At 39.1% G+C, this 15,512-nt stretch overlaps 1 protein-coding gene across 9 annotated transcripts in view; it reads right to left on the reverse strand.

The window, feature by feature from the left end:
• The window catches only part of PSPC1 (paraspeckle component 1), a 64,007-nt gene extending 51,135 nt beyond the window's left edge, over nt 1-12,872 (reverse strand). For 2 of the 9 annotated variants that reach the window (XR_010469670.1, XR_010469654.1), the window contains exons 1-5: nt 12,312-12,815; nt 9,937-10,238; nt 7,234-7,329; nt 6,045-6,241; nt 1,232-1,316 (exon numbers count right to left, since the gene is read on the reverse strand). Coding sequence is in view for 4 of the 9 variants with exons in the window: in XM_065049262.1 (XP_064905334.1) it covers nt 1,232-1,316; nt 6,045-6,241; nt 7,234-7,329; nt 9,937-10,238; nt 12,312-12,686 (1,055 nt within the window). In the remaining 5 variants the exon portion in view is untranslated. Of the gene's footprint in view, nt 1-1,231; nt 1,317-6,044; nt 6,242-7,233; nt 7,330-9,936; nt 10,239-12,311 lie in introns of all 9 variants that reach the window. The other 7 variants (XR_010469658.1, XM_065049285.1, XR_010469653.1 and 4 more) reach the window with 6 other exon arrangements.
• Between the last annotated feature and the right edge of the window lie 2,640 nt (nt 12,873-15,512).

A 15,512-nucleotide genomic window follows, 5' to 3' on the forward strand; every position in this document is an offset into this window, starting at 1 on the left:
CCTGTTCTTCTGGATACATTTGGTAATCAGGTTAAAAATCATTATGGATTAGAACATTTCAATACTGCTGAAAGACACATTTCTAACTCTGTGAAATGTTTGTGGTTTGTTCTTTTCTCCTCATTCCTTGTGGTATTTAACATTAAAAGTATAAACCAAATCATGATGATCACAGAATCACAGAATGTTAGGGATTGGAAGGGACCTCGAAAGATCATCTAGTCCAATCCTCCTGCCGGAGAAGGAACACCTAGATGAGGTGACACAGGAAGGCGTCCAGGAGGGTTTTGAATGTCTCCAGAGAAGGAGACTCCACAACCCCCCTGGGCAGCCTGTTCCAGTGTCTGTCACCCTCACTGAGAAGAAGTTTCTTCTCAAATTTAAGTGGAACCTTTTGTGTTCCAGCTTGATCCCATTACCCCTTGTCCTACTACCATTGGTTGTCACCGAGAAGAGCCTGGCTCCATCATCGTGACACTCACCCTTTATATATTTATAAACATTAATGAGGTCCCCCCTTAGTCTCCTCTTCTCCAAACTAAAGAGACCCAGCTCCCTCAGCCTTTCTTCATAAGGGAGGTGCTCCACTCCCTTAATCATCTTTGTTGCCCTGCGCTGGACTCTCTCCAGCAGTTCTCTGTCCTTCTTGAACTGAGGGGCCCAGAACTGGACACAATATGATGATACGATGTCTATTTTCTTAAATTGCAGTAGAGGCATGAAAACAAATATTTGTATGAATCAGACCTTAAAGGAAAAATTGTTTGCAACATACCAGAATACCAAGTGAAAATGCCCTCAAAAACCTCCTGTCAGACTATAAATTTGCAATGCTTCTATTCCACATAAAAATCACCTGCCCACAAATCTTAGAACGATGTTCATATCTATTCAGCTCTATTAGAGCTATACTTCAGTCACAAGGCTAAAATAAAACATATGAAACAAAAAAATATCTTAAGACATTTCTACACTATTTAGAAAGCTCAGAAATTTACAATAGAACTAGCAGAGCTGAAATAAATGAAAAAAGCAGTCTTTTATATTAGCATAAGTGATCACTTCTCTGTTCATTAACAGAAATATCACACATTATGCTTTTGAAAAGGAACTTTTCAGCAGCAGAAACGTTTTTTATATCAAAAGCAAGCTCTGCAAGCTAGAGTATCCAAATTGATGCAGGCCTATATCAGCTCCATGCCACACCTTTGCACAGTAGAAGACAAAATACCTCAATTGTATCTGCTTGCGTTTTTGAAGTTCTTGATTTCGAAGTTCTTCCAAACGCCTCAGTTCTTCTTGACGTCGCATGAGATCTAACAGGATTAAAAATGTATTAAAGATAAAAGTTGCCAATCATCAATGTGGCAGCACAAAAATAAAATCACTATCGCTGTCAGATTACAGTTCTAATACTCAGTTTTTAAATAATTTTCTCAAAGCATTTAACTCATTTCTTCCATATGTGAAAAAACATGCTGGATCCACAGTTCACAAACATTGAAATCTATAGGGCTGGCAAAGCCCCTCAAGCAGGTTATGGAACCAGAAATCTGAAGTCTTCAAACAAATAAAAGGAGAAAGAAAAAAATTCTCAATCACTTAAATCACATCCTAGTTTTACATCTACGGCCAGCATCAATTTTCTAACAATGCTGTGTACTACTAAGACCACACTAGCAAGAAAACTAGTACAACATATAGAGGCTTATACTCTCCACTACCTATAGCAGACCACTGCATGGCACACATCAGAAAACAGTCATATGAACTTCAGGTACATGTAACCTGAGCCTCTGTAGAGATTTGTCATGACTCTGCTTATAGTGGCTTTCAAATGACTAATCTTCAACACTACCAAAAAGGAACAGCCATATCCTCTTAAAAAGCACTTATAAAGCTCTTAAAAAGCAGGGTCCAAACAACAGTAATTACTTTTCCTGTACTAGTTTCTGACATTATTAATTTCTACCTGGAAAGGTATAGTTTCTTAAATGAGTATTAATTCTACTTTTTGTTAGAAAGCAGTTGTTTGCCCTTTCTGTCTTCATAGGATATGGACCACATGACATTATTTATAGACACAATGAGAAACATTCCACTGTATCACCTAACACATGCCTTCTATGCTTTAGTTCAGCTACTCCACACATTTCTCTATGCATTTCTTCACCACAGTAATCAAAGCATCTTTGTAGCTATGTAAATCGCTTTCCTCAAATTTGCATCAGCATATATTGTTTACAACTTAAATTTTTACTTTAATATCCAAAAACTACAATGACCAGTACATTTCACCAAAATATCATGTATTTATTTTCTTCTCTAATGAAGATAGCAGATTTTTTATTCTCACAGCATCCTTATTGGTACTAGAAGTCCTTTCTCAAGCACATTTTGCAGCCACATTTTTCCAATCTCTTCTACAAAACTAACAAATTTCACACTTCAATAGAATATGATTACATTGAAGATTCATTTGAATCACGAAGTGTGAGGGCTTCTTTCCAACTGTACTTGCCACTGAAGGCCTGGTCACTGTTATCCTGCTACTCAGGGGAGCACCACAAGTACACTTTTTTTTTTTTTTTTTTTAAATAAGCTTTATATTATTTCAGAGTACAAGTGCACTTTTTTGTTTCAAAAATAACCTTCAGGTTGTTTCAGGGTATTACTGATATCAAGAATTGACCCATTCTATCCTCAATATTGTCCACTGTGGGAAAAGGTATTTCCTTGCCAGTTCTTCATTCTTTCAAATTTATGCAGCATTCCCTTTTTCTTGTGTTAATATATTTGCACAAGATTTCCTACTTTTTTTGCTACAAATTTATCATTTACTCCCTTTTATTCTTAAGGTGTAGAGTTTTACTTTTCTCAGTGCCCTCTTATCTTTTTCCAGAGCATAGTTCTGATTATTGGCTTCCCTGAAATTTATGTTCCAGTACCATTTGTCAATGGCAGAATCTTCGCACAAAGCCTTACAAGCCAGATGAAAACACAGATCTACAGGTTGCAGCTGTGCACAGAGTCATTCATATAAAAGACCTGCAATGATGTAATTCTGGACTGACGTATGCTGGACACAGGCCCTCTCTCTGAATAGAAAAAACCTGCACTAAAGCAGCTGTGGAAAAAAAAAAAAAAAAAGGACAGAAAGCTCTTTCTTGTGCTTACAGAAGGGCAAGGTCTTCATTTAATCCTCACCCTCCTGCAGAGCAGAGGGCATATGATCTAAGTGTACTCTCACATCAGAAGTTAATTCCACAAGCAGGTATACCAAGTCCAAAAAATATTTTTGTTTTAGCTGCTGATTTTTAAGGTTCTAGAGATGAAAAACAGATGTTCAGCTGCCACATAACTTATGAAGAATGAAATTTCTGGTTGAATTTAGTCACATTTCCCAGTATTTTCATAAACTATTTCATCACCATTATGAGAAAATATTTACAGAAGTCTCAAGCATACCATCAATATGTAGATCAGAAATATCATGGCAATTTACTCCCATGTGAGAACATGTATCCTGCTTTACAAATTACTTCTGACTCAATTTGTCAAAACATGACACTCAAAAGTGAAAAATTACACGTATCAAAAGAATGAAGTCTACCTTCAGTATTAATGCCACAAAGAACTGAGTACTTAAGTCAACATGTTCAAGTCCCACCAGCTCTCATAAAGAAATTTTATAAAACCTTCACCTCCAGGAGTATATGGACTCTAGTAAGCTCATCCTTCCCATCATTTTAGCTCCTGACAACTAATATATTGCATTTCATATTTCAGAGTAACTACTTTAATAGAGCCTTAAATCTGTTGTTTGTGCATCAAGTATACAAAAACATCAATTCTAGGTTCTGATGCCTCAGAAGTTTCATTACCGAACAGGGACTCCCACACTAACAGAATGTTAGTTTCCTCACTGGGATATCAGCACCAAAAGCATTCATATTCTAGTGGCTCTTCAACAGAAGGCTTGTCTTCCTTTTCCATACAAAAGTGGAGCTTAATAGATATCTTAAAATAAACTCTAATATCTTCAAAACATACATAAGCTGCTCTCCCATGTTTTACCATCAAGACCTTTTCCACCTTAATAAAAGGCCACTGTCATCACAGTTTAAAACATTATTGAAGTATGATAATTTAAGAAAAAGCAATCCCTAACCTTGCCATCAAGTGCAGGCATAAGTTTTAGAATTGGATCATTAGCACTACCAAATATTAACAATTAGTAAAACCAATGGTAAATTTATCCAACCTATATTTTCAGCACTGAACCACCTTTACCAATGTCAGTCATACATACACACAAAATGTAAAAGTGAGTCTAATTGAAAAGGGGGGGCTGTACTATTGTACTATATATTACATGCATTGTTGTTGTATCACATTAACATTCACACTCCTCACCTACAAGACATACCTATGCTTAGATGCAAACCAAATGCTTTAACATTTTTTGCTTGAAAAATAAACTAAAAAACAACTTGACAGTTGTCATTTCAGGTGCTGCAGTAACACTTCGGCGTTTCTAAACAGTTTTTTATTTTATTATGCTCTGTATTTCAGCATAAATAATACTAAAAGCAAGCATGCCTACTTAGAAAAAACAGGCAAACTTTTCCCTAATGACAACTTTCAGTTGCAGTACATTTAAGAATACTATACAAAAAATGAAATATGATAATTTTGATATCTTTTCCAGTTTTGAAAAAGTTTTAAAACAGATTTTAAAAAAGACTGTGTTTACATTCAATATATCCAAGCATTTAGGTGCTTTAATTCCATCAACCCAGCGAATACTCTAATACAGCTCTTACAGATGTTTTCAACATGTCATTCAAGCCAGCAGAAAACATTAAGATAAACCAGTCTCCAACAGGAAAGTTGTACTACCAACAAAAATGTCCTTTCTTAAGAATAGGTAAAGACAAATAATTGCAGCATACAACATGTATGAGTTACCTGGGTTTAAGTTTTGAAATGCTTCCACTACTTAGAATCTCAAGTTCAAATCCCTTTAAAGTAACGATGTATCCTTATTCAGTCTATCAAGCTAGTTATTATACTGTCTTACGATCTCTTAGGGCTAAGAATTTTTTTAGGTAGCCATGATCTCCCTTAAGTTAAGATTTAAAAAAAAAAAAAAAAAAAAGTTCAGTGTTTCATTCATGCAACAAACCTTGAGATCCTTTCTAGCAGATATGCAATATATTTAAACTTTATCCATTAAAGTCTTGCAATTCAGCAGTTATACAGAGGAAGCTAAAATCAAGTAGTAGTTCAATATCTCTGAACTGGAAAGCAGTGACTGCATGTCCACAGCATTTTGGGAAAAGCATGTTCTGAGGACTAACAAGCAGAAAGTACCAGATACTCACCCTGCTACTGTCCTCTCTGCCCAAGAGACACTAGAGGACTTTTTTTCACCCAACAGTAGCAAAAGACAAGATGTCCAAACAATTATTAAAGAGGGATACATGATCTTAAGATGTGAAGAACGACTGAAATTCATGGCAACTGTGAGTTATTTTGAGTTGTTACATACATATAATACTATGCACTCAGACTTCTTAGCTGGGTTTCAGATGAAAAAAAAAAAAGTAACATCAGCTACTATAACATTCAAATCATACCAGAGGTGCACAGAACAGCCAAAACAAGCTATCATTTTTCTATTTTCTCCCACACACAACACACAAACAATACCTAACTAGTACCATCAGCAACACCAAAAATACGAAATAATTTTACTGATGAGTATGAATCTATCATTCAATTTCCTTACATAAACTACTTACACCAGACAAATTTTAAAAGTGAAGGAAAGAGACCTAAACAATCACCCTTTTCTGAGTTTCTTACTCCATTTCTGCAAATCATCAAGAAATGTGTAAGAAGAAATATCGCTTTTCTCAGTTCAATGCATTTCATTAAATAGTGTCTGGCAAAATCTCCCAAGTTTAACATACAGCTCAATATGCTACACAAATAAAATCTAAGACAAAACAAATTTAATACCAGTTATCCGATTTTACCTTGCCTCATCAGCATAAGCTGATGCTCATGTCTAGCTGCTTCCATTTCTGCCTCTAGCTTCTCTTTGGCTTCTCTAATGTTCCTGTCAACCTGCTCACGCTGTTGCTTTTCCATCTCATCAAGAGCCTTCCACCGTGAAGCATACTCAAACTCAAACGTCCCAGGCTGAGCAAAACGTGGAGGCTGTTCTCTTTCCCTAATAAAAATTTTGCAGTTAAAATGTACAGAAGGACACATCAACAGCTGCAACAGCCAAAGAATTTATAAACAATCACTTCATGTGTAGATCTGACTTTAAATCAACCTGTTAGATGACTACATTCTAAACTAGTCAAAGCTTAATTCAGCTGTTAAGACAAGCAACACAATCAGTGAAATTATCCAAATAAAGACCTGTTCCATTTATATAATTCGAATAAAAAATTTCATATTTACATCACTACAAAATACTAAACTGCAACATTAGATTAAGTGTGTTCACCGTTCTAAAGGAAGCAGTCAATTAATAAAACCAGTTATTTAAATAAATGTAAAAGCTTACTAGACAGCTCAGAACATTAGCCAGAAACTCTAAGCATTAAAAAGTACCAACATTTTATTTTGCATTCTAACACTAACAGTGGCATATTTTTAAAATGTTGTATTCTACAGCCTTACCAGAATAAGCATTTTAGCTTCAGGCAACATGATCTCTAAATAGCAATCAAATTTCAATATTAAAAATTAAGTGACTTCTACTTCATTAGCAAGACTCACTTTCTCATGCCACGCTCAAAGTTTCATCTGAACCATGGAAGCTGAACAGATTTACAGCCCACTGACTCTCCAGTCAGGGGGCTATTGAGAGAACAAAAAAATCTGTGGGTGTACAAATCTCTGCCGGATTAGACCACACCCCTAATCCATAAAAGACCATAGCCTGGCCGGCAACAAGCTCCAACTGATTCCAGTGTAGGCCAGGAATCTATGTACTTTAGTAAATGCACAGAATGTTAAACCAGCAAGTCTGAATTTTGCTATAATTAGGAAATCTTGGCATGGTCCCATTTAATCCTTTGACACAAAATAGCGCAATGTACAAAACACTACTTCCTGTTACACAATCTCAAAAATAAAAATCAGCACATATTTATCAAGCTAAGTAAGTAACTTAAACCATGTTTTCTAAAAAATCTGAGCACAGCTTACTTGTGATACTGTTGTGTTTTTTGCATTAGCTTCTCTGGGAGCCCATCTTCATCATCAAATTGCTCCATTGGTTCTACAACAACAGGTCGAGGTGTTCTGGAAGACAGTTTCAATTGAATAACTGAATCAAAAATGAAGCAGTCAATTTAGTATTTTGAAGAAACCTGAAAGCTAACATATGTGTTGTCTATAATTCCTGTGTCTTGCAATGTCTTCTTAAATCGTAGAATTCCAATTAATCCTGATGTTAAGAATTATCTTTAAAAACAATTGTTTCTACGCCCAAAACCAGCTATTCCACCTGGAAACCACAACTCACTTGATGTAGTTCTGTTTGCTATGAAGTATTCAAAGGTTAAAAGAATCTTGAAACCATCTACAAATCATTACAAAATATTTAGGAAATAAATATCTTTTTATCAGTGAGGCAACAGTGGCCATGATTATATTGACAAAGGACCAAACAAACTCAAAACAGAGCAACACAACCAATTCACTTTTCCACAGAATATTAAAAGATACTTTTAAGAGTTACTCTGCAATTGAAAACAGCTTGATAATTCAGCATTAATATTCCAGTGATAATTAGAAAAACACTTCTACTGAAGTTATTTAAAACCCATTCTTTGGACAACCACACTCTCACAAATCAGAATCCTAATTTATCTTTGAAAACACCTTCCTTGAATTCTCATTATCTGTAGTAATCAGAGGCAAGTTATTAGCCAGTACTGCCAGGGAGAGTAGTATAAGGATCCTGAATTGTGTAAAAAGCTCTCTGCATCAGTCTTGGGAGCACAGCCTGTAATACACACCACAAAGCAATAAGAGCTAGGGACACTATTTTCAAAATGCCAGTGTTTATTTATTGTGTTCCATGCCTTTTTTTCTGTTAAAATATCTGAAAAGTGAAATAAATCAATATATTTTTAAAAACACTAACAGCTGAAAAATAAAGCTTAGGGCACTGAGTGCAAATTAAAAAGATCAAGTCTGGAATCACAGAGCCCAACTCAGGAACTACTTCTCCTGATGTTATCTGCATGGCAGTTTGCTGGCAGTTGTGAAGACCATAGTTCAGTTTCATTTAAATAACAAGTTACAATTTAAAACAATAATTTTAAATCTCTGTATTAACATTTCAAATGCCTGGTTTTGATACACGTAGCCCAGGAAATGAGAGATTTTCTTTTGATTAGGCAAAGAGTTTTCAGCTAAAAATTTAAAATTTTAAATTCTGAAGTAAAACTTTGGCAGCACATTCATCCTAATTGTCTTCACAACTGCACATTAGGGAACATGGCAACCAGCTAAGCAAGATAAAAGATCAAGTGCTTTTTATTCACTCAGGCCATACTTAGATGGTCATCTCAATCCAACCAATCTACTCAGCTGGTAGAACAAGAAAACCCTCCCTCATACCCTTGCTTCTTTTCCCTGCCACATCTCTCCTGCCAAGAATAGCATTCATGTAACACTGAACTAGATTGGTTCCCTTGTTTGGCTCACCATGCTACCAGTCAAACGCTAAGGCCAAGAAAACCTAGGGGATAAGAAAAAATTACTGGCACCTACTGATAACAGTAAAGCCATATTCTGATTGAATTTACTACATAGCCACCAAATCACTTCAGTGGCACACAAGATTTTGAGATTATCATGAGAAAGAGGAGTTCCAGACTCTTTCCCCACCTGCAATCTCATTCAGGCAACAATTTCTACCATCTGCTGGGTGTGATGTTCATGGCACTCATGTTAGCAAGCACCTTCATGTGCTTAAACAGCAAAAAAAAATACCAAATAAAACCAGCCAAATACTTTCTGTCGTTTTAGCAAGAATAAGTGGCTTATGGAAGTATCAGAAATTTCTCAAGCAGATAGACCAAGAGCGCAGCCGAGGCAGGAAGAGAAAAAAAAGTACAGGTTCCTCAATTTGATGGCAGCAAGCTTCCATGCTGTGGAGCCACAGCCTTATTTTCCCAAACGAGAATCAGAAAAATTTTAAACATTCTGAATATATAACATTTCACACAATCTTTAGGAAAGCACTTGAAAATGTCACTAGTGAATGTGGTGAAGCACAGCAGTTAACACTCTCTTCAGCAAGTACAGAAATAAGCGGTGCAAGAGAGAAGTGCTGTAATCTGTAAGCTTGCTTGCCTTTAAAATAGTAAGTTTTCAAGGGACTGTTGCCATAAACCTCTGCAGAATCTAAGTCTTCATTAAAAAAAAGTACTTCTGGCCTTTCAAGACACAAAACTTCTGCAATAGAAATAAATGCAGAAAGACTTACCCAAGTTTACAGAAATTTGAGCCACTTAGCGCACAGTTTTGCCAAGAAACAGAGGCATGCTGTTTTGTCACATTGTTACTGGGATCAAGCAGAGTGCAATCAATGAAAATAAAGCGTCACTAGAAAAAAGTAATCATGCACGTAGACAAGGAAAAGCAAAATGTTGCTATCAGACTCTAATATAGTAACTACAAGTCTTATATACAGTAAGCAGAAAAAGATGGTTTTCCCTCACACAAAAAGAAAATCAGGAGTATTTTGGATATTGATGTAAAACACCTTAATTTCTCACCTGATGGCTTTCACAATTTGAAAATAAAATAAGAACTAGGGAATACTCATTAATACGGTTTCTGTTCACATCATAGATATATACTCACACGAATTCAAACAAAAGCCTGTGAACTTACGTTGTTAGCAAGAATGCCCCATCGCTGCATCTTTCTAGAGCTTTCCGTGCTGGAGGTTTTGCTGCAAACTCTACAAAACCTTTTCCTGTAGCTCTGCCACGATCATCTACTACAACAACAGCTCTTTCCACTGGTCCAAATTGAGAGAATGCTTGTTCCAGCAGCTCATTAGAAACAACAGGTGAAAGATTCTTCACTGTTAGGGCAGCTCCATGTGTAGCAAATCGAATTCGAAGTGGTCTGCTCTTCAAAATAGTACCATCAAGTTCTGCTTTTGCTATTTCAGCCAGTGTCCTAGATTCCTTTTTCAAGATAAAAAATATTTTACATATTTTATTTTCAAAGACAACAGATATCACTTTTGTGGTTTCTCCCCCCACCCCTCCCAAAAGTAAGAATTTATTTTTTCCTTGAGCACAATAGCATCAGGGTCATTCAACTCTTTCTCCCTAAAAAACTCCCCCTAAAAGAAAAAAAAAAAAAAAAATAAAGTTCTCCTTCACTGATTGAGGAAAAAAAAAAATTGTGATCCTCTATAATTTATGCTAAAAAAACGACACATGCAAAAAATTTTGTTGCACATTAGAGGACTTAAGAAAATATTCTTATGACGCATACATTTGTGCTGCTCCGTAAAGGCTTTCAGTAGAGTTGAAAACTTGATGTTTTTTCACATTTAACTACTCAGCTGCTTATATTCTGCATCCCTAGCTCCATATAATAGGAAACATTTTCAAAGATTACATTACAGATCTAAGGTGTTTTGGTTTGGCTTGTGTTTTTAAATAAATGAAAATACCACACTTGCTCATTACCACTGTCCAATGAACTCTCAAAGGACATCCATTTCGAATTTTATCAATGACAAAATTACCTTATTTGCTCATACATTCATTCTCCTCACATTTATGGGCTTTCTGCACCCACACCCATGAGACAGTCTGTATCAATAACTGACTTTTTCCCATTACAGAAATTTTCATCGAGTTTGATAGCTGCAATCCCTTACATTTAAGTAAGTTATTCTTTAGATGATAGCCATTTTCTCCACAGTTCAAGTCACTAGGTAAATTGTTTAAAAAAAAAAAAACCCACACACCATATTCCCTAAACATAACGGAAAAGGGAAGCTCAGATAAAAGCTGTATCTAATCATACAAAATTGAGTAATGACATGTAAATGTATCGCACTTCCTCCAAAAAATTGCTAATTCAGGCTGGGGGATTCTCAGGTGTATGATGTACGATAGAATGCCACAAGCAGTTATCTTTAAGATGACAACAACAACAAAAAATTCCTAACCAGTAAAATATATGTAAAAATTGTAACTAGAGATGCCCAAAGCACTCTAAAGCTATTTCCAGAATGATATAAATCAGTGCATTCTAGACACAGGAGTCATGAAAACTACTCCTGCTCGTTAAACTGACATTTACATGCAACATCTTAAGTTTTTCAGTTTTTGCCTTTTTTGCATGCTCACTTGATTATTTTCGATCGTATAATGTATTATCCCTAAAAATCTAGCCTTGTCTAGACACAAGTAATTTAAACAACCCAAAGTCTCATTTCTTTGCAATTCTATGATTATGCGTTCCGTTTTCACGGTGTGTGAGCAGTGGTATTTTGAAACCGTGGTCAGTCTTTCAAATTAACTGTTTAGTATATATATACACGCAGAAACAAATTTCAGCCTGTATTTTATTGTGAATATAGGTTTGAGCCTATGAAACGTACACTATATATGCTTCATATATAGTCTCCTTTGCCTTGTTTTCTCTTATTTAAAACATACTCTGCTAGGTTCTTTTGCTGTTCTTATTGAAAGCAAAGAATCCATCCTCTAGTCAGTGCACAGATTATCAAATCACAGCAAATGTTTAGTCCCTAAAAGGATGCATATATATTTTATGTATATGTATTTTTTACCTAGTTCGACAAATTCTCCGAGTTAAATAAAGGAAGCCTTTATACAGGTGTTACAGGAACAAAGCAAACGGCGCAGCGCAATCTCCCATTCACGGAAGACCAAGCTGCAGGAGTACCCGTGGTAACAGCACGTAAACTGGTGCAGCTGCCCTGAAACCAGCGGAGTATCGCGCAGTGAGGTGGGAATCTAAACGCGACGGGCTGGGAAAGCTGTTCACAACGCAGGCCTCTGACTTGGGTGCAGGGAGGCAAACAGGGGAGGGGGGAGACAGCAGAGGAAGCTGAGGGAACAGCGCTAGCAGCAGGCAGAGAGAATGAGGGCCAGCTGTCCTTCTATAGAGCCGCCCGACAAAGAAAGGCGGGGGGAGCCTGGAGCAGGAGTCTCCCGCTTCCAAAGGCAGCCCCGGGGTACAGGGCAGCCACACGGACTGGCGCGAACGCTCACCAGGCGGATGAAGCCAAAGCCACGGTCCCGGTTGATGAAGACCTCGCTCGGCTCCCCGTAGCGCTCGAAGAGGCGCTTGAAATCTTCCTCGGTGATATCAGTCGGCAAATTCCCCACGAACAGTCGGCAGCGCTGCGTGTAGCTCTTCTCGCCAGGTTTGAGAAAGCTTTTGATGTCGATGGTGAATCCAACCTCCTGTTCTTCATCTCCACCTTCTTTGCTCGGCGGTAGCGCCATGGCCGCCACCGCCTCACTCTCCGTTTCTAGGCCCCGCAATCCCTTCAGATTGCCGCCACCACCCCCCACCATGCCCATCGGCGCCGCTGGGGAGCTGTTCTCGATCCGCACTTGCTTCAAGTTCCTATTCGCTGCCATATTCAAAACCTCGCTCCTTTCTCGCTGGTTTCCTCGGGGGCCGCGGAGCCCGGTTCAGCAACCGCCGCCTCCGACCCTCAGCCAATTCAAAATGGCGCCGCCGCCACCCTCGGCGAGTTGTAACGTCCCTGCGGAAAGGCCCGCCCACCCCCGCGCGCGCGGCCTTCCTCGCTACCGCCCCGGCTGCTGCTGGGCGCGGCTCGCGCATGCGCCGTCCCGCGCGGCAGTGCGGGGGCGGTGGGGGGGGTGTCTGCCCCAGGCCGCGGGACAGCGCTCTGTGCGTCTGCAGGGCCGGGTGCGCGCCGGCGGGCTGCGCTGCCCGAGAGGATAACCCGCCGAGAAGCCTCCCTGCTGCTCCTGGTTCCTGGGGCTCCCTCGGTGCCTGACCCGCGCACAGCTGCAGCGCAGCCACATTGGGTTAGAGGAGCGACCTCCGGAGCCTTCGGGTCCTGCGAGCTCTGCCACAGTCCCCCCTCAGGCTAAAGAGCACTTTGCTGGGCTCAGCCCTGAGGGAATGGGACGGGGTGCCCTGGTGGGGTGGCTGGCCGGTGGGAGGGAGCGTGGGGGGGCTGCAGGATAGCTCTGCGGAGTGGCGGGGGGACGAGCGGGAGGCGCCCCGCAGGAAAAGCGTTCCCCGAGGTAGATGTGGGAGACAAATGCGAGTGGAGAGAGGCCTTGTTACATCCGCTGCTCACAGAAGGTTTTCTTACAGGGCAACAGCTTTCATCGTAGAGGTGATGACTTCGTTTGGAGAGGTGTGAAATCAAACCTTTCCTTCCTTGGGCCCCCCACGTAGTTAGGACCGTGTGCCTCACCTGCAGCACAAGACTACATTTTTTCACCTGCCAGATGCCCAGTTGCTTGGTTTGATCTGTGTGCCTCAACTGGCACATGGCTGCTCAGGCAAAGAGCTCATCAGTCTGCCTGGAGCATCATAGAAAGCCAGATAATAATCAGTTCTTGGCTCATTGCTGTAGTAGCCACAGTGCTTCAGGTGCCCATGTAGCTTTGCATCGGGTGGAGGAACTCCCAGACAATGCAGCAACACTTCAGGAGAAAGTAACTGTATTATTTGTTTTATTAATGCAACTATAGTACTGAAAAAGTCCAGACAATCGCATGGATAATAGTTCAGCTAGTGAGTGGTATGTACTGTTCTTTTGAAGAAGCAACATCAAGTAGGATGTTCAAGAAAAACTTCATTGCACAAAAGGTGTCAATCCATTGCTCAGGGGTTTCCCTGTCCACTGGGGAATATTTTAAGTTCCTCTGTCTTGTTTTTCCATTTGAGGCACAAGAAGGATATCAGTCACTTTCATCTCTGAGCTTGTACCAGGATTTGGAGAAAACATGAGCTCCCGGACAGCATGTATTACTCTATCAGCCCAATTGTTCCTGAAGCAGATTCATGGGTATAGGGCATTGAACTGAACCTAGATTTAAACCTCAGAAAATAAACACAGTAGAGGAGGGTGTCTACTCACAGCAAGGATGGGAAGTCAGGCGGTGTAGAAACATGAGGGGATATTAGAGTAACAGTATAGGATATAATCACCTTGACTGTCCAAAGAACTGTGGTTTGTAGTATATTTTGGATTCTATAACAAGTGTTAAGGCAAAAAAATACTTATAGCAAACCAATAGCTTTTTTAAACTGGTAAGCATGCAAAGGGAGTGAAATATATGTTATAAATGATGTGATTATACATTGTAGAGAGTGAAAGCTCAGTAGATGGGAAAAGGGAGATGTGTACTGGTCTGTTTGTTATTGCCAGTGCTGTGTAATAATTCTTCTTTTTAGTGACCAATGACAGAACTGGAGGGAATGGCAGGAAGATGTGCCAGGGGAGGTTTAGGTTGGGCATTAGGAAAAGGTTCTTCCCCCAGAGGGTGCTGGAGCACTGGAACAGGCTCCCCAGGGAGGTGTCACAGCCCCAAGCCTGACAGTGTTCAAGAAGAGACTGGACAACACCCTCAGACACATGGTGTGAACTGTGGGGTTGTCATGTGCAGGGACAGGAGTTGGACTCAGTGATCCTTGTGGGTCCTTCCAACTCAGGACATTCTATGATTCTAATAAAATTGCCATGGTTATCAGACACATCTTTCCAAATCAGGTTAGTAATACAAGCTACAACCATTTAAATATACAACCGTGATTTCTTGTGTACTGTAAAAAGTTAATAGGAGGAGCAAGGAGTGTTTACAAATACCATGCTATTCTTTCCTTAGCTGTAGTAATGCCTGAATAGTAAGGGATAGTCCAGTAAAATAAATCAATAAAAATCTAGCTGCCAGAAACAAGAAAATTATGTATATATCTGAAAAAAAAAAAAAAGAGAGCAAAATATATTTAATATGCTCATGCATCCATAGCTTACTTCTGTTAGTGAGACTTATGGTATAACTATAACACACATACTTGCACTGTTTTTAAACTTTGTTGAGCAGGAGCAATTTGCACATGCCCTACAGTCAAACATTTTAGCGTGATATACAAAAAGAACTGATGCCTGCTATGCTCAAACACTTTCTCACCTTAATTTACAATATGTTATTTCACATTTTACTCATTCATCATGACAAGCCCAGACAGTTCATGTCCTGCCTGATCGCCCAGAGTCTTTGGGGCTCGATGATTGCTGCACCTTGCCACTGACAGCAGTTAACAAAAAAAACCCAAACATTTTGACAGGAGACAAAATGGATGCCTTGAAGGTCTTGTTCCAATGCTTTCCTTCAGTTATAAACTTCCACTTAAATTTTTATGATTCACTAGTTGCAACTCATATCACAGGAAGCGGTCTGCTAGACTATTCCAGCCAC

This window comes from Columba livia, chromosome 1, assembly GCF_036013475.1.
Source record: "Columba livia isolate bColLiv1 breed racing homer chromosome 1, bColLiv1.pat.W.v2, whole genome shotgun sequence".
Taxonomy (NCBI): Eukaryota; Metazoa; Chordata; class Aves; order Columbiformes; family Columbidae; genus Columba; species Columba livia.